Source organism: Mus pahari, chromosome 1 (genome assembly GCF_900095145.1).
Source record: "Mus pahari chromosome 1, PAHARI_EIJ_v1.1, whole genome shotgun sequence".
Taxonomy (NCBI): domain Eukaryota; kingdom Metazoa; phylum Chordata; class Mammalia; order Rodentia; family Muridae; genus Mus; species Mus pahari.
The window spans coordinates 101,568,898-101,593,756 of NC_034590.1; the positions used below are offsets into that span (position 1 = coordinate 101,568,898).

The 24,859-nt window shown below is 45.3% G+C and overlaps 1 protein-coding gene across 1 annotated transcript in view; it reads right to left on the bottom strand.

Moving 5' to 3' along the window:
• The window catches only part of Cpxm2 (carboxypeptidase X, M14 family member 2), a 106,630-nt gene that overhangs the window by 79,083 nt on the left and 2,688 nt on the right, over positions 1-24,859 (bottom strand). The window contains exons 2-3 of the mRNA XM_021198676.1: positions 16,737-16,835; positions 1,206-1,315 (exon numbers count right to left, since the gene is read on the bottom strand). Coding sequence (XP_021054335.1) covers positions 1,206-1,315; positions 16,737-16,835 — 209 coding nt within the window. The remainder of the gene's footprint in view (positions 1-1,205; positions 1,316-16,736; positions 16,836-24,859) is intronic.

The following is a 24,859-nucleotide window of genomic DNA, read 5'->3' on the forward strand; positions in this document are numbered from 1 at the left end:
GCACAGGGGAAGGCCAGGGCCAAGTAGTGGGAGTGGGTGGGTAGGGGAGCAGGGGCAGGGGGAGGGTATGGGGAATTTTTGGGATAGCATTTGAAATGTAAATAAAGAAAATATCAAAGAAAAAAAGAAAAAAAAGAAAGAAAGAAAGACTCCCAGTGAAAAGAAAACTACTGCACCCAGAAAAGGTTACAGCAGCTCCCTCGGAGGTCTGGAGTTCATCCTCAGGGACCTGGGGCTCTTTGGAGATCAGTAGTGGTCTCTCTGGTCAATCACCCACTTTCTCATTGCTCCATCCAAATGTGTCTTTCTTAGCAGCTGCCACATTTAAAAAGCAGCTTTAGAAGACCTGGCAATTAAAGAGTCCTCTAAAAGAAAAGTATGGACTCAGAAGAGGACTGACTGTCCAGGGTTGCACGTAAGAAAGGGGCCTCACAGAAGAAACAGCTAAGAACCAGTGGAGGCTACCATAAGCCTGGCTTTCTCTCAAGTCTCCAAACATACAGTCCCACCTACACCTGGACTGGGCCAAGTGTAACATTACACACACCTGAATGTAAGAGAACACCTGTGCATTGTCACAGACGCCAAGTCCTACAGCAGCGAGGGGGAGCCCAGCCCATGACTTAGTGGGATTACTATCGCTTTGAGTGCTATAGAGGCTTCTCTCCAGGCAAGGCAAGTGCTGTGGTCATGAATGGCTTGTGGAGGCGGGCAGGGGAAGCGAGAGAGAGAGAGAGAGAGAGAGAGAGAGAGAGAGAGAGAGAGAGAGAGACTAGACAGTACCAAAAGCCAAGATTACAATAGAACGTCAGAGAGAAGGACACATGTGATCTGTCCATCCCTGAGAGCCAGTGAGGATCTTTGGAACTGGGTAGGCCTGGTGATTACCAAGGAGGAGGAGAAGGAGCCCACCTCCCTGCTGGGTGATGGACATCTCGGCCATGCCCATGCCTGTTAGTACCCTTCGTTCTCTTCTTGCCATTTCTAGACAGAGGGAAGTCCTCATCTCACTGGTCCTGCTTTCTGTCTGGAGACGCCCCATCCTCTGCACACAGGCCTGTTCCGCAGTGCTCCCTCTCCTTGAGAACTAGCTTACATCCTTCATATGCCATGCACTCACCAACCCGGGCTCCCAGGGAACCCTCCCCGTGTCTGTGTCCAGGCCAATCAGCGGTGTGACCAGAATGCATCTGAGAGACTAGTACCTGGATGTTGAGTCTCCCCCGGTGAGCTCCCAGGCCATAACGCTTCGATGTGGAGGCATGCAGCTGGAAGTCTGTGATTTTTAATGTTTCCAGACCAAGAGGTGGGCAACCTGGGAAGAACAGGGCTTGTTAAGAAACAAAGAAGAAGGAAATGAATGTCTGCCTTTCAGAAGCGGCCATGTGCTTTCTTCCCCGGATGACCTCCCAAGCCACCAGCATGGCCCCTTGCCCTGGCGAGCTCCATATTTCAGACAGATTAGATAAGTGCAACCATGAATGACTCCCCAGTTCTCTGTCACTCGTATTTGCTTTCTGAATATTTGGGCTCTCAGATCCATTCTCTGCTGCTGGCCTTGCTGCCGTTTGATGCCATCTGCAATTAAAGCCCCTCGGTCAGAGAATGACACTGGGTAGAAATCTTCCAACAAATCCCATGCTTGAGCTCTGCAAATTAATCAGGACTTGTTGATTTTGCCTCAGCAACTCTGGCCTCTGTCGTGCATGGTAATGAGCAGAGCAACATAAATAGAAACGGGCTATTGTCTTCTTTCTTGGCAGATCGGCAGATCGTGTAGCCGTGAGATCAGCTCCTGAGCACAGCTTGACCCTGGAATTAATGCCGGTCTGTGACTGCCTGAGTCTAGACCACCATCCCTACACATGACAGCATTGATGGCAACTGAGCCTGGACCCAGGGTCTCCTAGGCTAGGCTACTATTCTCTCACCCACTGACCTGCCATCATGCCCCATAAGAAGCATGTAGGGACAAAGCATCCTTATCATTTGACTTGAAGAAGAAAAACAACCTTCAAGTAAATGTGAATCAAGTCTATTTCCACCAAAAATATCAGACAACTTCAAGCATCAGACAACACAGTCACCGAGGAATTGGAAATGTCCTGGAATCAAAGGCTCACTGGGGACATGTCTACCGACTCCGCAAAATGTCATGTGAGCCTTAGGTTGGAGGGGTCTAGTGAGGTGACAGGGAGTCTGTGGGTACTTGTATGAGACGGTCTACTCACACACCGCAGACAGACAAGTTCAGACCCACCAGGAGCCAAGTCACCACATAGTCCTCCCTTAACATCTCAAAAGTAGAAAATGGCACATTGAGACCTGAGGTAAGCCACCAAGAGGTGCCAGCTGCCAGCAGAGCTATGCAGTGGATCTAGCCTCCAGAGTCTCAGCTCCAGCTGGTAAAGGGCACTGTGCATCCCTGGGCCTGATGACACCCTCTGGGAGGGGGGCTTCCTGGGTTGATAACTGACATTAGCCATCTTCCTGGCTTCACCATAGTGGGGAGCATAAGTAGATGAGTCCTGCTGTTTTACTGGCACAGTGCAAGAAGAGAGGTCAACTTCCAGTGACCAGTTGTCCCATGGCTTCTTGGAAGGGGTCTTGTATCAGGGGGATGGCGAGCCATGTACTGGCAGAGCATCAGTGAAGGTCTGTAACGTAAGTGTGAGCAGCATACAGAAAAGAGAGATGTGATCAGAGGCCACACAATGAATGGGGAGTGGGCATGCATTGCATTTCAAGGGCCTGTAGGAAGGCAAGGGGCACATGACTGAGGCCAACCCCTTTCGGTGAGCTGGGAGATGTTAATCAGGAAGGGAATATCTGTAAAGCTAGACCCCTATCTTCCTAAGGACATTGTTTTTTGGGTTTTACTGCTGTGAACAGACACCATGACCAAGACAACTCTTATAAGGACAACATTTAATTGGGGCTAGTTTACAGGTTCAGAGGTTCAGTCCATTATTATCAATGCAGGAAGCATGGCAGCATCCAGGCAGATATGGCTCTAGAGGAGCTGAGAGTGCTACATCTTGTTCCAAAGGCAAACAGAACACTGTCCACAGGCAGCTAGGAGAAGGGTGTCAAAGCACACCCCCACAGTGACACACTTCCTCCAACAAGGCCACTCCTTCTAATAGTGCCATTCCCTGAGCCAAGCATATTCAAACCACCACAGGCACTCAGGGTCAACCGTTACCATGAACCCTCTGCTTCACAAGGTTTTGCCCCTCCACCTTCCAGGTCTGGAGGGCAGAGGGGTCTGACTCACGTGGGTGGCATGTCTGTGATAGCAAGGGCTAAGTGAGTACTTCTCCATCCTGCCTCCATCCTAGTCCTGTCTCATACATGAGCAAGGATGTTCCACAAAGCTCTTCTGAAATTCATAATGCTTGCCTCCTATACTAGGCATCACTGTGGACTTTCTTAAGCCAACAAAGCATCAAGCCATGAAGCTTCACCCCTGAACCCAGATGACGAACCTATACCTTCCCTATCACAAGGGCAGAGAATGTGGGCCTGTACCCTCTCAGCTGTAGCTTCAAGACAAGGCAAAACTAAACCTAAAACTCTTTCAGCCACTGCCCTAAGCTCTCAGACCCTGTATTTTCTTGTAGCTGTCAGGGGCTGTACTCAGAATTCAGACAAGGCCTTGGGAAACACTCACTGACTTACTAGGGCCACCAGGATTAGGGTTATCTGACAATTTGCCACTTAAAACCTGGCACAGGAATTTAGGTTCAAGGACCCCTAAACTGATGTGCCTGTCTCCTGTCTCTGGTTCTTCTCTATTGCCCCTGCCTGCTACTGGGTCCTTGTAACTCCCCTGATCACTTAGTCTCAACCTGCCATACTCCAGCCACTGGCAGCATCCTCTGTGGGTGTGTGAGACCCCCACCCTTCCTCATCCAGGCACTGAGCTGGCCACTGACAATGGGCTCTGTGAGTGAATCCTTATGTTCTCAGTACGGCCTCTGCTCAGCTCGACTCTTAATTTAGTTTTTGACTCTGAGAGAGCAGGGCATTAAAGACCAGATAGGGGGGACAGCCCCTGGCTCCATCTCTCCACATTCTAATGCTCAGATCTGTGGCATCTCTATGTAAACAGGGCAGAAATGCAAACAGTAGCCACCATCATCTGTGAGACTATTTCAGAGCCACGGAGACAGCATTTCAGCCACCACTAACCAGAACATAAAGGAGAATTCCATTACCTCATCCATCCCTGCAACCTCCATTTCTGTCATTTATAGTTAGACAGGCAGATGCACAGGTAGACAGCCAGATGGACAGATAGCTCAGCACACCGAAATGATTGCTATTCAAAGCATTTCTTCTAGAAAAAGAAAACATCTCTTACATATATAAATATTTTAGTTCAAAAGGGAATTACTTGAATAAAGTTAAACATCTATTAAAATTGCTTTTCTGGTGAGAAATCCCCATTAAGATACAGGAGGTACGGAAAGAAGTGCCTATAAGTGGGTTATGTCGTGGGCTCATGTCTCACTGGGACTCCAAAGTTTGATCCCTGCCCTCTGGAGTGGGTTAGGCCACTATGTGCCCATAGCAACATTGGAGCTTCATGTGAGTTACAACTATTCTTGTGCACACCTACAGGAGTGTCACAGAAGAAACCAAAATTTTTCTGCTCCCTTTAACCATAGACCGGCTGAGCAGTGACTTTGGCAGGAGCCCAGATCAACACATGGGTTCTTCCAGCTTGTAGATGGTATCTTCTGTGAACCCAGCACTCTGACACTGGGACTTTTTTCCTTATTAGAAGGTGCTATCTTTAGATGTTTTTGTTTTGTTTGGAAGCTTTTCTTGTCGTCCATGCAGAAGTTGCTATCGATGGATCCGCCCCAGGAGAATACAATGTCCTTGAAAGGCAAAGATGAAGATATAGACCACGTGGATTAGTATGTGCTGCTTGGCTGAAGGAAACCAACTGTGCCTCATTAAACAAAGAAGGATCATTGGAGGGACAGAAGGGACAGAGTAGGACAGAACCATCAGCCAGATAGCACAAGCTACACTCTGCTGCCAGAGGAAGGGACAGGCTCTGAGAGTACCCCAGCCCCACATCATGCCTGTGCAGTGGAGACCCAGCCGCCTGCCTGGCCACCAGGACTTGCATGCAATGGGCTGAAAAGTGTAACAGAAGCGAGATGCAAGTTCACAGCCACGGAAGTGCCTGGGACAAACGTGTGCAGTTCCCTGTCCAGTGCTGCCGGTTAATCTGGGTCAAGTGTAGGTCAAGGGTCACAGAGATACAGCAAAGCAGTCAACCACACGCAGGAAGTTTCTGTTTCATCAATTAGCCACTCTTACTTGTTTTCCTCTGACTGGCTCACTCTTTACCTCCCATCAATAATTACTGTAATTGCCTTCCTGGGGGTTCCAGGAAAAAAAATGTCTGGTGGCAATTGACTCCCTGCTTGACACAGGACAATATGAAGTCCAGTGCAGGGCACTATGGGGCTCAAGGCACACATCACCTGCTAAACCAGCTGCAAGAGCCCAGCTTCTCCAAACAACATTTGAAGACCTATTTTAGAGCTGGTGAGATGGCTCATCAGGTAAAGATACTTGCCAACATGCCTAACAACCCGAGTTCAATACCAGGGATGCTGCCAGAAGGAAGGAAAAAAGAACCAACTGGTACAAAGTTGCTCTCTGGACCCCTCTTGTACACTGTGTCATACACTGGCACTGCAGCACACACATGCCCCCCACTAACACACACACACACACACACACACAAAGTGAAAAAAAATAGGTAAACATTTTATTCTATTTTATTACTGAATATTTTCTTTATTTACATTTCAAATGTTATCTTCCCTTTCCTGGTTTCCCCTCCAGAAACTCCCTATATCATCTCATCTCCCCCTGCTTCTATGAGGGTGTTCCCCCACCCACCTACCCACTCCTGCCTCCCTGCCCCCGCATTCTATTTTAAAATTAATAAAAGCTTAAATATAGACTGGTTTAAGACTTAAATCTAACTGGTTCTTCTCTCCCACATTCCTTTATACATAGGTAAATAAGGCAATAATTCCAGGTTATAGTCACATATTTTCTGGTGAAAGTTCCAAGGTCCATTTCACTATGTATACTGAAAGTCTAACAGAGGAATGCCCTGTTAGGAAAAAGAAGTTTCTGGCACTAAAGATGAAAAGGTTAAGAGCTAGGAAAATTATCTTTTGACTTTTAGACTTTAAGTTAATTCAAAGTTTAGAATACTAAAATGTCCTCCACACTACATGCTTAACCCTGACAAGTTTCAGTATTTCTTGCCTGATTCATTTTCCCCCTCTTGATTTCCCTAAGAACATTCTAAAGATTTCCAGAAGAGCTTTGTGGGTGTTTAGAGTCAGCAGAGAGACCCTCCTCCCACCCTGCACCTGCAGGGTCCTCTGCACTGGAGAAAAAGATGAGGAAGGTAATTAAGGTATCACCCTAAATTTGTTCCCACAGAGGAAAGGTGGGAGGCCATGGAAATGATTAGAACAATATGGGGGTTGAACAGCCACAAGAGCCAGAGAAGAGCCCATGTCTCCACAACACATCAAGCCATCTGAGATTCTCAGTCCTGCACAGGGAGACAGGCAGTTCCTCTCTCCTGTGGCCAGAGGCCAAGCAAAACCTGGAGAAGACTACAAAGGAGCAACTGACAACTTCCTTGGCGCCAACATTCTAGGTTTCTACTCATCCCTGAAATCTTCAGGACCTCAGACTGTGTTCTGGGTTTTGGATTCCAGCCACAGTGAGGAAAGCCACTAACAGTAGACCCCAAGGCAGTTTCTCTGGGGCAATGGAACCTAGAAACACCCATTGCATGAATGGAGGGTCTCCAAGCACAGTTGTGCCTCCTTAAGATCTGAAACACAGAAGAACAGAGAAAACAGTTGCATTTCAGCTACCATCCTTGGCCTGTCTGCAGCTGTGTGAGATGACCCATAGATGACTGGTGCCTACAGAGGGCTGAATGAAAAGGAATCATAAATGTGTTACCAGCTAAACTATCCATCAACAGTCAAGGAGTCAGAGGCACTTTCAGATATATGAGTACTTGGAAAATGTACTTGTTTCTCCCATAACCAAAAATCATGGCTGGGAATTGTAAAGACTCAGAGTTAAATAGGCACAGGGGCACATAAACCCTGGAGATGGTGAGACTGGGGAGTGTGCTAACCAAAGGGCTGAAAACACAGAAGCAAAGCAGGAACAAGGTGTTACAATGCCAGTTTACATTGTCAAGGAAATACCTGCCCTGCGAATCACAATATCATCTTCCAACAATGAGGATGTTCCTACATCCTTTAAGAAACACTACAGAGAAAGACAGGAATGTGGTTGCACTGGTGTTTCTAAGATTAATTGACGTGTCTGTAATCAGTGTTAGAACTGTTTATATTTTATTATAACAGCAAGCCATAATTACTGTGTGTTCAGGCTTCAGTGTAAAAGAGGTGAGTACTTGCTCAGCAGGCATGAATCCCTGGGTTTGATTCCTAGCGCTGCATAAAACCATATTAAAAACAAACTAGAAAGGGAGATGGATTGTGCTTCAAATTCCTTAGAATCCCAGAACTTTGGAAGTAGAAGCAAGAGAATAGGACATTTTAGGGTCTCCTCAGCTACACAGTGCCAATCAGGGCTTCATGAGATTTGACTTAAAAAAAAAAAAGTTTCTGAAATGAACAGCAAACTCATTCATAGCCATTCATACCTCCACAGTATCTCAGCATTCTGGTAAACTCTGCTCCATGGCCACACTGTAGCAAGGACCTGTTCCCCAACAAATCCATGCCCTGGGCCAGCGGCCACCACAGTCCCGTGAAGACAAACTCTCATGCCTCTGACCATCAAACTGAGTCTCCCCCACTATTTAAAGCAGGCTTTAATCCTGAGAGGCATGCGGGTGGGAGAACATGGAAAAAAGTGTGAAAAAAAGTCTTGAGGGAAATAATAATTAGAGATCTGAGATGTGTCACAATCTGGAGAAGACTGGCAGTCACCAGGGATGGAGCCACTTTCTTATAAGGCATGTAACTCTCAGATCATCCTGTGCTAAATGAAGCTCCATCTCCCAGCTCCACTCCATCCATGGGCAGTGGAAATGGGACCTCTTGCCTCCTCTGGACACACATTTCATTACTTCTGTCCCTTACTAACATTCTTTGCACAGAGGTCACTGTACAGCAATGAAGACCACTACCCTGGTATATCTTTATCAGTCTCTAAGGTTCTTGCCACCTCCACCAAGCTATGTGTAAGAGTAAATTTTAGTTATCAACTTGACACAGCCTAGAACCATCTAATAAAAGAATCTCAATGAAGGATTGTCTAAATTGGATTGGTTGGTAGATGTGACTGTAACAGATTTTCTTTTTCTTTTTTTAAAGATGTATTTGTCTGTTTTATTTAAGTACACTGCCACCGTCTTCAGGCACACCAAAAGAGGGCATTGGATTCCATTAAAGATGGTTGTGAGCCACCATGTGGTTGCTGGGAATTGAACTCAGGACCTCTAGATGAATAGTCAGTGCTCTTAACCATCACTCCAGCCCCAAAGCAGATTTTCTTAATTTTTTAAATGAGGTGGGAAGATCCTCCCTGAATGTGGACAGAGCCATTTCATTGACTGGACCTTGAAGTAAAATAGAGTAAAAAAGGGCAAGCTGAGCATGCAAGCATGCTTCCTCTCTGCTCTTAGCTGCGGATGTGATGTGATCAGCTACCTAAGGCTCTTACTTCTGTGATAGCCTACAGTAGTGGACGGAGATAGAGTTGAAACAAGCCCTTTCTCCCCTAAGTTGTTTTTGGCAGGGTGTTTTATCACTGTATATCAGTTGTTAAACAAATTCCAACAGTAGCAATCACCTTTAATGCCAGGGGAAACTTTGCAGTCCAAGAATATAGAAAGTAGAATATATAGCACAGGAACCTTGACTTGGGAGCACCAACCCCAAAACTCCACTCCCTGTGCCACAAATATATCCCCAGGGTACTGTTGGGAAGGTCAAATCTTGAAAAGTATCTTAAATCTATGAGCAATCGGCAAATGTGCAAGCAATTCCCTATGAATCATCCACTCTGGACATCTTGCCACTTAACCTTCCCAATGTCCACAAACCCATCTTCCCATAAACAAACTGAGATTTGGAGAGGCCAGACTGACCGAAACAATCCCTAAGTGTCCAAGTTCAGTTTGAAAATCAGCTATAATGGGAGGTCCTAAGTATACTCTTTATGCTCCCCCATTTGAGTTGAAAGTTCCGAAGTAATATACCAATGCTTTGGTGGCATTGGGGTGGGGTGGTTCATATCAGCAAAAGGGCCAGAAGTGGGAAAGGCATCACTCACTGCCTGCCACTAACAAAGCTGAGAATTTTTGAAGCTATGGAGGGTAAGTGGCTCCCAGTAATAAGCTTCTAGCTCTTTTGAATTATTGTTTTCATTGCTGCCTATAAATCCAATAGGATTCCCTTATGGAGTTCTTTCCTTTGCCTTTCTGATCTCGACATTCCTTCTGACCAATGAAGAGTGCAGCAGCAGCTTCCAGGCATACTGAGATTGTTTGCAGTGGTTCACTGTCTGACTCAGACACCAAGAGATGCTCCAAAGGGCGTGGGAGGCTCTCAGGGTCTTGGAAAGTCTGTGAGCTAATCTTGGTCTTATCTAATCACCCTTGGAAAGTGCTTTAATACTCACATCAAAAAAGAAAAAAAAAAAAAGACCCTGAAGACGTGCCCCACTGCAGTGCTGGGACAAAAATACTAAACGGGCCAGCCCAAAGACCAAAACCTTCAGAAGAACCTAGAAAAATGGATGCCTGCATTCCACCTAGAGACTTAGGTCAATGAAAGCATATCTCAGGACAGTCTTCTGAGGTTCCCAGAACCTCAAGAAGTCCCCAGATTCTGGCTGGCATCTTTCACCTATACAGTAAAAAGAGTCTGGAAAGTTTCTTTCCCAGACACTGAGAGTTCAACAAAGAAAAATCTCAGAGAACTGGGAGACAAGCCCAAGCCTGAAGCCCATGGAGTCTGCCCCAAGAGGCTTCAGACTCAAAGTGCCTGGCCACTTAGCTTCTCCTTGGATGCCCAGTTCAATGGCTGCCTCATCTGAAAAGCCACCCACACTCCGTTCCCAACCATTCCACCTATCCTACTCACCCTGCTCTGCGGCCAAACTTCTAATGAAAGCTCCATTACCTCATAGACTAGTCTACCTCCCCAAAGAGAATGAGAACCTCAGCCACCAGCAAAGTGAGTCCCTGACATCTAACCAATGCTTCCCAAACATGTGAGTGACACGTATCAGAAGCCACTAGGGCTGATAATCACTGTCAGGGAATCCTCAAGGGAAATTCATATTTTTCTTCATACATTACTAATAAAGACCCCACAAGGTAATTACTAGTTCAAAACAGAGTGCTTGTCATCTTCACAAATAGTACCATATCCACGGTCCTCCTACACTATTATTTACTTCACATTTCTATTATATCAGATAATTTCAGTGACTATTAGACTATTAGCCAAAGATAGAAATGGATGTCTTCAAGACCTTGGAGAAGGCAAAGATAAAATTAAACATGATGGAAAAAAGCACTAATCACCAAAGAAAAGGTTAATGATTGATTTGTTTTAGGTTTATGAACATCTGTTATTCAAAAGACACCCTCCATAGAGTGAAGAGATAAGCCAGTGGGTGGAGAGAAGCCTGGATCTGAGTGTCTGACAAAGGACTCACCATCATGCTATTTTTAAGGAAAGCAAGCAAACAAACAAAACACTCCTGTGGATGAGAAGAATGGCAAGGAAAAACCTGACCTAAATGGGGTTGAACAAAAGAAATCATTCTAACGGCAAAGAAGCATTCAGCATTAGAAATGAAAACACAAAGTAAGGCCACAACAAAAGAGCAGCACATGCTACAACATGAGTGAAATAGAGAGGGTGGGTAAGACCAAATGGGAGCTTTTAAGGAAGAGAAGCAACTGCCAGTAGGGATGCTGAGAGTCATCATCAACTTGGAAAATTCCCTGTCAGTTCTGTGTGTGAGGTGTTATGTGTGTGCATGCTCATATGTGCATGTTTGTACATGTAAGCTTGTATGCATGTGCCTATGGAGGTCAGGGGTCAAGGTCTTCTGTCTTCTTTGTTTGCTTTCTATCTTATTTTGGATTTAGAAAGTCTCTCATTTAACCTGGAGACCACCCATTTGGTTAGGGTGACTGGCTAGTGAGTGGAGGATTCCCCTACACAGACGCCCTATCTCCTTCTCTCCTGCACTGGGATTATAGGTGTGTGTCTCTTTGCCCAGCATTTTTATTTCAACATGGGGATCCAAATGCAGGTCCTCATGTTTGCAAAGCAAACATTTCACCAACTGAGCCACGTCTCCAGGCCCTTCCTAACGCTCTTATTGAAGATACTCATTCCCTATGATTGAGCAACTCTACTGGAGGTATAGACCAGAAGGCTCACATAAAAATAGTCTCAAATGCACTCTGATATATATATATATATATATATATATATATATATATATATATATATATAAAATTTTCCTGCTGTGGAATACTACAGATCCATGAAGATAAATGAGTAACAGGAAGCACCTCACAAACATGATAACCATCAAAAGAAATCAGACACAAGAGGTATGACATGAATCCAAAATACTACCAGATTCAAAATCACACAGATCACCTCTGATCACGTCAGTCTTTAAAGAGAAACAGGGGATTGACTGGTTGTGGGTCAGAGCAGACTTCAAAGATTCCAGCACAATCTTCTTGTTGTAAGTTACAATTACAGTGATACAATTTGCACACTGCGTGGTGTCCATGACAACCCATATCAAAGTGTGGTGATTATACATGCCAATCAGTTATAGCCTTATATTACCATACTTTTCTCTATACAAGTTAGCCCTTAATAATATTTTAATGACATCTTTGCCTAACTACTACATCATAAGGACACAAAACCAGATCTATTTATCTAATTCAGAAGGGCTAAAAGAGATCTATGGTGAATATAAGAAAGACAGTCTCCAAGGTTACAAAGCATATGATTCTGTGAATCTCACTGTCTTGAACAGAGATAACACTTTTGAGAACAGATCTGCATTGCCAGGAGTCAGAGACTGAGCATGGGGAAGGGAGTGTTTATAAAGAAGCCCAGAGAACCTCTGGTGGGACAAGTGTTTCTGGAAACCATACATGATACATCTGCCCAGTCTTGCACACACACCTGCACATGTATGCTGCACATGCACACAGATGCACACACACAGAGGTACACACACATGCACATGCATGCTGCACATGCACACACATATACAGACATATACACATATGCCCATTCATACACACATAATACACATACATGTATATGTATGCTGTACATGCACAAACATATACACATATGCACACACACACACACATATATATATATATACATACATACCCACACATGCACACACCCATATACATACACATGCACATGCATGCTGCACACACACACACACACACACACACACACATATACACATACATGCATGCACACAATATACATGTATAGCTGGCAAAATCTGAATATCTGAGCATGGTCTGTCCTTGTCCAAGTTAATTTCTTGACTCTATCATTTTACTACAGTCAAGTAAAGCATCCACACTGGTAGGGGCAGAGACAAAGGTAAAAAGGTAATCAAAAGTACCCTTCTCCTGGTACTTTTTTTTTAAGCAACTTCTTGTGAATCTATAATTATTTCCAACAAAACCAAAACCAAAACCTGTTTCTTAAAGATTTTAAAAGATAAAACTTCTTCATCTTGAACTCAAGATGAACTTGATGCATCTCATTAAACTCTCAATTGCTTCAAGTGTCTTAGACTTCAGAAAATTCTGGTTGAAAAATTTGTAACCCCTCCTAAACTTGCCCTAGAAGCCAGAGACTCAAAAAGGGAAAAACACTTGAACCTATTACCAGATGTGGAGAAACCATGTGAGTCAAACCACATGTGAGTCAAATGAATGCAGGAGAAAACAGCTTCCTGTGGGCCCCAGCTTTAATCCCAGGTTCTGAGGCATCTACAAAAGTAGATGCATTCTGATAACCTTCTGGTGTACTTCCTGGAGCAGACAGATGCCTACACATTCTTCCAGTCAATTTTCCATAAGGATTCTCACCCTAAGTTCTTAGGAAATGCTGGGACAGAAATGAAGAGGTAAACTAATCCCAACAGCAAACAAGAAAATTGGTGGAGACCACTCAGCAGGTTGGGCCAGTGGCCTGGGAGTGGACGTTTGGTAACAGGCAATCTCCGCTCAGGACTAGTGCGCAGATACCCCTTTTTATTCTATCAGCCTGACATGGCCTGCAGGCCAGCCCAAAGTCAAGTAGTTTTCAACTTTGGGGAAGAGACTGGAAAGTCACATAGCAAAAGTGTGGGCACAGAAAGAGGCGGCAGAGAAGTAGAGTTCAACCAGCCTTGTAACTGATCATAGAACATGACCCAGAGTGAACCTGGGATACCAAACTGGTATAGCACTTTAGCCACATGAGAGCTAAGCACGCATTTCTCTTGGGAACGTTAACCAAGTGAAATTTTCTTCACCCTTCAGTCATGTAGCAAGGTTCCTAACATGGTCTGAGGAGATGGATTCCAGGTCCTGAGAATACCCAGCAATGTGCCTGCAGCCCAGCCTTGATCAATACCATCCTACAGAAGTCCTCACAGACTTCAGACACTTTAAGGGCTTTGTCATTTGTCTTCAGTGTGAACCTTCTAGTCAACACCCTCAGTCTTTCTCCTTTCCTCTGCTGTGTAATAGGGAGCCATAACTCTTCCCCTCCCATGTCCCCATCAACCCTTCCTTTAAAAAAAACATAGAAACATAGAATAATTTCACAAACTAATATGACAGGATATTGAAGACGTGATGGCTGCCTGTGAGGTGAGTGACCCCATCCATGAGGGCAGATCAGGAAAATAATCTGCCAGTAGGGCATTTGTGACAGAGAAAAGGAAATTCCATGTGAACACAGCATGTCTGTGCACATGTGTGCATACATGTGTGCATGTGCGCATGCATTTTTGCATATGTGTGTATGTATGTGCATGCATGTGTATGTGCATGTGTCTGTGTGTGTGCATGTGTGTGTGTATATAAATGGCCCCCCAAAATATTTGTAAGATGCCTCCCCCAATTTTAATAACTTCTAATTCTGAGAAAGAAGAAATAATCCAACTCAGTCCTTCTGCTGAAGCTACGAAGAGAAAATCTGGACAAAATATGTTTTAAAATATGTTTGAAAGCACTCAAGAATTCACCAGATACTGAAAAATCCTCAAGTCCATATTGGTTGGCAGCAAAACTCCAGGGTGCTCCTGAAGCTAGCAACCCAAAGTGACTTCAGCTTGGTGGCATATGTGCACATAAAGGAACTGCTGCTGCCACCAGCAGGTAAGGAGGCCCCTTACTGGAAAGGGGAGAATCTATCTTAGTTTCATCTTTTGTCACTATGATAAAATACCCTGACAAAAGATGACCTAAAGAAGACACAGGTTTATCTAGCTCAAAATCCTAAGTTATAGTTGCCACTGGGGAGGTCAAGGTGGCAGGAACTTAAAACAGTGGGTCACATCACATCCACAGACAAGAGTGGAAAGAAATGGACATATTCGTGCTTACTTAGACTTACTTCAATTTCCCCATTTTATACAGTGCAGGACCCACTTGCCTAGGGAATAGTGCCTCTTGCAGTGGGCTGGGTTTTCTTAAATAAACTAATTAATTCAAACAATTCCGTAGAGACAGACCCCAGGTCAGCACAAAGTAGATAATCTCTCATTTGGATTCTCTTCCCAGGTAATATTAGGCGGGGTCAAGTTGATGAGTAAAGCTAACCATTGCAGATGTTAAAGAACCTGTGCCTTAGCATGAGGTCAGAGTCACAGCCTTAGCTACACACTGTACACTCAACACATGCTCCCAAGGGACAGGGTCTTTCCGCTGGGTACCTCAGAGCCCATCTTCAGATGGAATACACGTTTAGCTCCATAAAAGACGGCAGAAGCTCATAAGAATTGATTTCCCTTTATCTTAGAACACGCCGGTCATCAGAGCAGTGATTTCTTTGATGGCAGGTTGTTGGTCACAAACACAGCCCCAATCCCTATCATTGTGCCTAAGAGAATGTACAACTCCTATGGTGACAGTCACCCCTGTGGCACAGCTCAGAGAGTGAGTCCTGTGCAAACCTATCAAGTGTTTTGCTAATTTTTCATCTGCTGTTATATCTAAGCAAAAAGCCAATAATCCTGGAATCTTTCATTCTACACTCTGTTTTGCTATACAACCCTGGTCAAAGAATTCTCCCTTACCCAACAAAATGGAAGAAGAGGAGGAGGAGGAAGAATGGGGAGGAAGAGGAGGAGGGTGGTGGTGGTAGTGATACCCACAATGCTCAGCAGGGTGCCTGGGAAGGTCAGACACTGAGCAAGGGATATAGCTAGTATCATATACCCTTAAGAAATTGCCACTAGGGCTGGTGAGATGGCTCAGCGGGTAAGAGCACCCAACTGCTCTTCCAAAGGTGCAGAGTTCAAATCCCAGCAACCACATGGTGGCTCACAACCATCCTTAACAAGATCTGACTCCCTCTTCNCTCACAACCATCCTTAACAAGATCTGACTCCCTCTTCTGGAGTGTCTGAAGACAGCAACAGTGTACTTACATATAATAAATAAATAAATCAAAAGAAAGAAAGAAAGAAAGAAAGAAAGAAAGAAAGAAAGAAAGAAAAGAAAAGAAAAGAAAAGAAAAGAAAAGAAAAGAAAAGAAAGAAAGAAAGAAAGAAAGAAAGAAATTGCTACTATTGCTAGTATTGGCAGGGAAATTATCCTCAATCTTGAAGTTTGGAACAATAAAGACACAATAATAGTGACAAGATGTTAAGAATATTTATAGCTACAGCTAATGGGTCCTTGCACCTCTGTGAGTCTAGAACTAACTAATAACACTGAAAATTCTTTTTCTATAATTTGGGGTTTGCGTTTTAGAGCTTTTTGAGATAGGATCTCATAGATCCCAGACTGTTCTCCAACTTCCTGTGTTGCTGAGGATGACTTTAAATTCCTCTACTGCTGGTCTTTTAGGTGTACCATCACATCTGCTTTGTGCTGTGCTAGGATAAAACCTAAGGCTTCATGCATGCCAGGAAACCACTCCATCAGTCAAACTATACATCCAGCCTACCACTGAACACACCAAAGTGAATAATTACACAGCTAAAAGTTTCATATGGCTGCAAGATGTCAGGTCTAGTATTGCAGATTCAGGAAATAGAAGACTTTATCACTGACCCCAGAGACCATGTGCTGGGTTAGGAGACAAGAAATACACAAGCAAAACTGTAGGCAGCTAAGAGATTACAATACTATGGACTTCCAAGAGGGGTCATCTAAGAGAAGGGACAGGAAATTTGGAAGTGACTTGAGCAATTCAATCAGCAAAATCTTGATAAGACACCAATCCCCCCCCCCCTAAAACTTTGAGCTTCTGAGATATCTGCACTCCTGCAGAATAGCTAAGAACAGACACAGGCCCAGACAATCACCCTACAAGGTATCAGTGACCAGTCAGCCGTGAGAGCTGCCTACATCCACCATGGGTCAGGGACCCTCCAAGACCTTCACTTACTCTCTCTGACATCCTCATGAGCCACAGGGACACCATGGTCATCACTGGCAGCTTTCTCAAGATTCTTACTTCTTCTGCCTTTTCTGTTGCTATTTTTACCTAGAAAAAAAAAAAAAAGGAAGGAAGGAAAATGACGTTACTCTGTGTATCAGAGGAGCCTCTGGATGTAAGGACTCACGGTCTTCTGCAGAAAGCTGGTCCTAGCTTTGCTCCCCAGTCCGCAGAGCCTTGGACGGTAAGGGGTCTGTGGTTACGGGAGAAGATGCCCAGTGCATATGGAGGTAATCACCCCTCATGGACCCATGCACAACTGCAAGCTTTTAAGTAGTGCAAGTCTACAAAATGCTGCTGAGCCTCCCTGGGGCACTAGGAATAAGAGCTGGAACTGGAGGTCAAAGCTGGACTTGGACATCAAAGCTAGCATGTTCCCTATGCTGAGCTCTCCCATTCAACGCTCTCCAAGGCCACGACTTGTGGACCTGTGAGTGAATCACTCGCTCACCAATCAGGGACCTAGGAGCCTAATGTGACCCTGTTAACCTTCCAGTTTCTTCTCACATTGTCCCCCCACCTCGGTTATAACAACACTTGGCATAAATTGTCTCCCTCATGGACACACCCATCCACCCCTCTACTCTCAAGCTAACTGGCTCCTTCCCATCTTTCAAGTCTCACCTCTGGCATCAACTTAAACCTCCTTTTCCTGATCCCCCACTTCCACCTAATCCTCCTTGGAGGGGCTCTGATAGCATCTGCCTAGAGTCAAGTTGCCTCTAAGCAAAGTCTGATGCAGGGATTTGATTGAAGTGCTGAGGAGAGGGAAAGGGAAGTGGGATCCAGTCAGACTTAGCTAAGCAAGCCTGTGTAGCTCAGCTCATCACCCGGGCCTTTAAGAACAGGAATGCCTTACAGAATGCTCCCCACTTGGAAAGGCCTCTGTATAAAGACTAGCCAACTCAGGGGTGGGGGTACAGCCTTCCAGAGCATGAAAGACACATGAGCCACAGTCCAGGCTTGTATCTGGGAGACATGTCTATCCAGAATATCTCCAGAGCCACCAGCCTGACGTCTACTTAACTGCCACCTCAGCAGAAGAAGGCAGCAGATCCTGCCACATAGAAAGGTTGAGCGAAGACACAAAATGATACCTGGGAGACCATCAGGGTGCAAAAGACAGCTCTTGTCTCTATCTGGCCAGCATTATCCTGAGGCCCACACATCACTAACACTACCCCAATTGCTAAAGCTAACAGGGTCAGTGGGCTCCAAAATGTATAAGACATGTTCACTGCAAGGTTCAACTCTCCCAGAACAGGAAGGACATTTTACAGTTGGGAACATGAAGGCCTAGGTCACTGGTTCTCAACATTTCTCCTAGCACTATGACCCTTTAATACAGGTATTGGTGACCCCCAATCATAAAGTTATTTCTGTTGCTACTTCATAACTGTAATCCTGCGACTGTTATGCATCCTAGTGTAAATAGCTGATGTGTGACATACCCCCAGAAAGGTCTCAACCCACAGGTTGAGAATTGATGAAGAGGGCTTCCCAAGGTCACTGACAGCCAGGAGGTAACAGTGCTTGTGACCAACTCCAAGGGGCCTTCCCTGCCAGCACAAAGGCCTCTTCCATAGACCTCCTCCCCCCCCCCAAACGAGAAAGACACCATATGCTCTGTACAGATGAAAGAAGAAAGCGAAGTGGAAATAGCGTTCAGAGAAGGAGCCAGAATCAAATCTGCATCCCCGTCTGGGCCGCGTGACAACGCAGAATTCCTTAGCAGTAGAAAACAGCAGCGTTAATGCTGGCCACATGTTCTCTTCTGGTCCTCGGGCGATAAATATAATTCCTTTGGCTTAATAGAAAACGATTTTTCCCTTTGCTACACAAGCAGCTTACAGTAGCAATCCCCAACCCACCCCAAGCTGAAAAGCCCTTTGCTCCCCTGCAGTCTCTGCTTCCCCTGGAAAGTCCAGGCTGCAGGGCTCCGCACTCCCCTAGAAGCAGAGAGCTGGCTAGGGCACCGGCAGTTCTTACGGGATTCTTGGTAGGAAACCCAGAGCAGAAAGGACAAACCACCACATGAGGTTCTCTTCGCAGCTCCCCAGCAATGCAACCTAAACGTCTCTCAGAAATGTATCCTGCAGGTCGTGTGTGTGTGTGTGTGTGTGTGTGTGTGTGTGTGTGTGTGTGTGTGTTGTAGATGTCTACTTGTGTGACACGTGTGAGGGTACACACACAGGTTATTCCCCACCCACTGTCCACCATTTTTTTTTCCATTTTAAACAGCGTGTCTCACTCATCTGGAACTTGCCAAGCATGCTGACCAACAACCCAGCGATCCCCGTGTCTCGGCTTCCCCTAGGCTGAGATGGTTTTAACTATTATCTTAACTGAAGACCTGATCTGGATGTGACCTGAAGCCCCTTCCCTGAGGACTAGCTTTTGTTGTATCTAAAGGCATCATGCAAGCTTCCAAAGAAGGGAAGCCAGCAACAGTCCTACCTGGCTAGGATGCCTGTGATCCATAACCAAGCCCAGCACAGCATGGCAGACAGCCCTAAGGGCACAACTGCAGTGCACAGGCTTTAGCAGTAACCAGCAACTCTCTAATCGGACTTAACACCTACTAGTGCCTGCGTGCCTGGCACTTGAAACTTAGCTAGCTTTCTACTCAGTGCTAGGTGAAGACATTGATCTTGGAAAGGACCTACATCCAGCACCTTACTAAACCAGCACAATCCCTAACTGCATTCTAAATATTGTCCTTATACCCACAGATAAGTGTAGCTCTCACCCCTCATCAAAGAAACTTCTCTTAGCCACAGATAAAGACGATCACAGACCACCACAACCAATCAAAATGCAGAGAGCAAGGGATTATGTGGTTCCCTGTCCCAAGTGATACATTTTGACATAATTCCTACCGCTAAGGTTCATGGACCACTGCAGAAAAGGAGAGAGAAAGATTGTGAAGAGCCAGAGGAACAGGACATTTTCTGTGGTTGTGTCTCCTGGAAATCTGAAAGAGGCATCCACGAAGTCTTACCAATTTGGATGGCTAAACATTACCTGAGAATTGCATCATCGGGGGCATTCTAACATGGAAAGGGTAAACTCAAGAGGCCTCAACCCTAGACAAAGAACTATAAGCAACTGGGGAACTCTGAGAACAGGAGAAACGGTTTTCCAATGAAAAGGCTTCCGACTGGTTATCCAATATCAGGCATTGTACAGATCATAAACATTGTACAGGCAGACGGGTACATGCAGGACAGTGTGGGGCCCTCTGCGGTGGGCTGTGCCGGGTACCCTGGGCACCTACCTGCCTGGGTTTTGGCTCTCCTGAGATCAGGCTGAGGTGAGAAAGCATGCACTGCAGGATTGTACCTGGAGGGGATTTCATACAGCCTGAGGAAAGGGGGCTAAGTGGAAAAAGGAGATGCCAACAACCCAAACGCATTGTCTGTCAGAATCTACAAGACAGACCGGGCAGGTAGGTTCTCCAGGAACAGGGGTAAGATGACACAAAACTGCCCCCAACTCCATCAGAACTTGGGAGGCCACACTCATCTAATCTCACACCTCAGCAGGCACTGTGTTTTTTGACCCAGTCCTCCAAGGAGTCGAGGCTTGGAAAGTCACACATGCCTGTAAGGGGCAGAGTCCTGCCCTTGGCTGGCTCTGAATCCTCAGCAGGCTTACCAGGCAACACTGCACATGCACTGGAGTAGACAGCGCATCAGGTGTGTAGCATCAGAGAGTGATTAACACCTGAAGGTGTTCTTTGCCATGTCAGCCGTCCGTGAGAGCCAGTGAGCAGCTAGATGAGAGCCCACCACTTAGGAATCCTAATCTTTCCCACAGCCAGTCAAAGCAACCTAACAGTAAGGTTTCATGACCCAAATGGCAGCTGCACGGATAGGGACCCGAGAGAGCCTCAGAGGGCAGAGCCTGTCGTTGCTGGTGATGCTAAGCCTACACGGTCATCTTTTTAACGCTTTGGAACATGTAATGGAGGTCTCACCAGAAAACTCAGGCTCTGGGGCTAAAACTGGTTTTGTCCCTGGCATGATGCGTGATCACCTTGGGACCTAGAAGTCACAGACACAAGAGGTAGACAGGGAAAAGCTGTGACTGTTTTGGAGCCACAGCTTCAATCTGGCTTCCTGGATCCCTGCAGGGTCTCCACCCCCTATTCTCCAGGCACAACCCTGATTTCTGGAGAACACAAGTAGGGAGAACAGGCCAGCAATAAGTTAACTTTGGAAAGCGTTCTGGAAAGGATGGCAGTGCCTCAGGAAGTGAAGTTTTGTTTTTTTTGTTTGTTCGTTTTTTTTGTTTTTTTGTTTTTTTGTTTTCCTAATCCATCCTTTCCCTTTGAGCTTTGCAGGGAGTCGACTTGGATGGAATACCTCGGGTTCAATACCACAGCATATAGGCTTTCTTGTCCTTTATGTATGCTACTAATAGTCCCTGGCTTTATTAACAACAGTACTGAAATGTTGACAGACATACACTCCTAATCCTCACACTCCCAGGTTTGCCCAAGATAGGGCATTTCCATCAAAGACCAGGCTGCTCTTGCCCAACAAAAGATGAGGCAAAGCTCTAGAAGATAGCCCTTTCCATCAACCAGTAACAGAACACCCAGAAGGTGCATTGTTTACAAGCAAATATGTCCCCTGACTGCTGGGACATAGCACATACTAAAATGCAAACTGGATGATCCTGGGCATAGACCTACAAACAAACATGACTCTCTGCACACTACACATCCCAGAGGGACTAGCTCAGGAGTAGGGGGTGTCCAAGTGAGTCTGTTCAGATGCTAACAGTGGGACATTCTAGCCTGAGGCTGGAAATACTACAAACAAAGAAGTCAGTGGGAAATCAGAATGAAAGCCTGCATAGCCCAGCGGGCTTCTAAGCCAAGGAGTCTTGGAGAAAGAAAACAAAATATCCAAATCACTTACTCCCTGTCTTTGTTGTTTCTGCCACCAGGTAGGAAACACAGGTGGATTATGCAGTTGTATTCATTGGCAATTGTTGGTTGCTTTTCTTTCTTTCTTTCTTTCTTTTTTTCTTGTTTTTTGTTTTGTTTTGTTTTGTTTTGTTTTGTTTTGTTTTGAGACAGGGTTTCTCTGTGTAGCCCTGGCAGTCCTGGAACTCACTCTGTAGACCAGGCAGACCTCGAACTCAGAGATCCACCTGCCTCTGCTTCTGGAATCCTAGGATTAAGAATGTGTGTCGCCACTGCCTGTCAGTTAGCTACATTCTATCCTACAAAAGAAGGGTGGCCTCAACTCAAAGTCATCCCAAAGTAAGCACACCCTAAATCCACTGGCATGACCCCATGAGGCTGACAGCTTCTTGTTCTTCCTGCTGGATGATGAACACTGGGGACCTGAGGTTCACTCCTAGGAACACAAAACATTCCAACTTCCAACTTCAGAAACTGAAAGGTTCAACCAGAAACAGCTGAATAAACAGAGTTAGAAGAAGATTGTCAATGAGGAAGAATACTCTAGCAGTCAGTAATATCCATCCAATGAGCTGATGGCCTTGAAATGGGGAGAGCTAGTCTGGGGAGGGGTGAGAAGAAGTTGTGCAGCCACTACCTGAACCCTGCAGTGGATAGGAATTTGTGCTGTGACCACTTTACACATGTGCACATTATATACATATGCATGCAAGCATACACATGCATGAAGAAAGTAATGAAATGCATATATACTCAAGCATGCATATATACATATAAGTATATGGAAAAACTTCTGTTCTGAAATGTAACATTACAACCTAATTAATAGTACTTATAACAATCTTTTGTCATGCTTTCAAGAGTCAGTGGGGATTCTCAAGCCGCTGCAGATGGCTGGCAATGTTTAAGAGACATTTTGTTTGTGAGGCAGAGAGGAAGGTCCTACCAGTATCTCAACAGTCAAAGCAACATATCCTACGACACACAGGACACCAACCCCCTCCACCCACATGTCTGCTCAGTCCAAAATGCAGAGACTGCCAGTGTTGGCAAACCTACACTAGAGTTACCTAAAATTTCCCATTAGGGGAGGCTGAGGACCTCACCCTTTCTGTAAGTTCCTATGAGTCTGTGATAATTTTAAACTAAACCCTTAAATAAATGCTTTTCCGTGTTCTCTTCCATTCAGCATAGCTGGACCCTTCTCCATTGAAAATGGAGTGCTGCTTAAGCATCCCTGATGGAAGCTCTTAGGAACAAAAGCAGTTCAGATTTCAGGGCTTTTCCCAGCCATGGAAATCATCTCTATGTCCGGTACACCACACGCATAGCCTGGATAAAGCAAAGCTTCCTGGTGCAGCATCACCAGTGTTCAGATTTTGAAGCCTTTCACGTTTTAGCTTTTCAGAGTAGGTGTTCTAGTTTGCCTTCTGATGCTGTAATAAACCATGACCAAAAGTAACCTGGGAAAGAAAAAGTTGATTTTAACTTACAAGTTATATAGTTCATCATCAGGGTAAACTAGGGAAGGAGTTAAGAGACCGGAGCTTGAAGCAGAGACCACAGTGGGAAGGCAGTTTACTGTTTTTTGTTCTTGTTTGTTTGTTTGTTTGTTTTTGTTTTGTTTTTTGTTTCTTGTTTCTTGTTTTTAGAGACAGGGTTTCTCTGTGCAGTCCTGACTGTCCTAGAACTCACTCTGTAGACCAGGCTGGCCTTGAACTCAGAAATCCACCTGCCTCTGCCTCCCAAGTGCCCTTTTTTTTTTTTTTACATAGCCCAGGAGCACCTGCCTAAGCAGAACCCTGCCCACAGTGGGCTGGGCCCTCCTACATCAATTAGAGATTAAGAAAGATCTGCACAGACATATCCACAGGCCAATCTGATGGAGGTGATTCTTCAATTGAGGTTCCTTCTTCTCAGGTGTGTCAAGCTGACACCCAACCATCCCAGTAGGTAGAAAAGCTCAGTGGTACTCTCAGTTGACTAAAGGAGTCCATTTTCCAAGCCAACTCCACACATAGAATCCATAGCACATTTCTCTGGTTGCCAAGGATTAAAGCCAAAACTCAAAGCCAACCCAAGACCCCTTGCACTGGCCTCCTCAGGGATCCACACAAATGCCCTCTTAGTATCCAACATGCACACACACACACACACACGTTTCTAATATCTCCTTTACCAACTCCAAGTTTTAGCTTCCAAGAGCTAAGTGGAAAACATTTCACTGTCTCCAAATATGATGCACATGTGCTACCCAAATAAGTTCTCTGCTTTAGGCTCTCATCCATCCCTCAATCTCGTCCTCTGCTCCCACCTAGGTCCCTAGCTTGTCCTGGAACCCAGCATGCAATAGTCATGCAGTAAACTCCAGAGCAGAACACTAACTCCCTTCCTCTGAAGCGCATCTCTGAGGTTGGCAACCTGCTCATAAAATTGCCAGCCATACAGAAAAGTGCCTTTATAACATTGTATCTGCAAAGTACAAGCCACCCCTTACTGTGGGATGTAATCATCTCCTCTCTGTGCAGTTGAAGTGCACAGATTTTTTGTTTGTTTTTTGTTTTTCGAGACAGGGTTTCTCTGTGTAGCCCTGGCTGTCCTGGAACTCACTTTGTAGACCAGGCTGGCCTCGAACTCAGAAATTCACCTGCCTCTGCCTCCCAAGTGCTGGGATTAAAGGCATGCACCACCATGCCCGGCCAAGTGCACAGATTTTAACCAAGATCATTTTAATCTAATCTAACCTAATCTCTCCCCTACTGCATGCAGCTTTGACTTTTGATCCACAGTTGGAAGTTTTATTGAACACACACACACAGAGGAGGGTGGAGCAGAAGGAAATAGAGGGAGACAGAGAGGCATTAATTTAAACCACACAATGAATATCACACTCATCCTAGCTGCGGAAGCTCTAAAATGCCCCCACTCGATTCATTAGGAAAATGGCTGAAAGAGCAGTGAGCCAGGAAGCAGCTCCCCAAAGGCCCGTGAGCCTGATTCTGGTACTTCAGGGTGTGTCTTCCATTTGGAGACAGAACCCAGGTGGCTAAGTATTCACCAAGAACAGTTAACTACCTGTGCCATGGCCAACTTCTGTCTGCAAGATGGCTGTCCAAAAGCAAATGACAGAGTATCT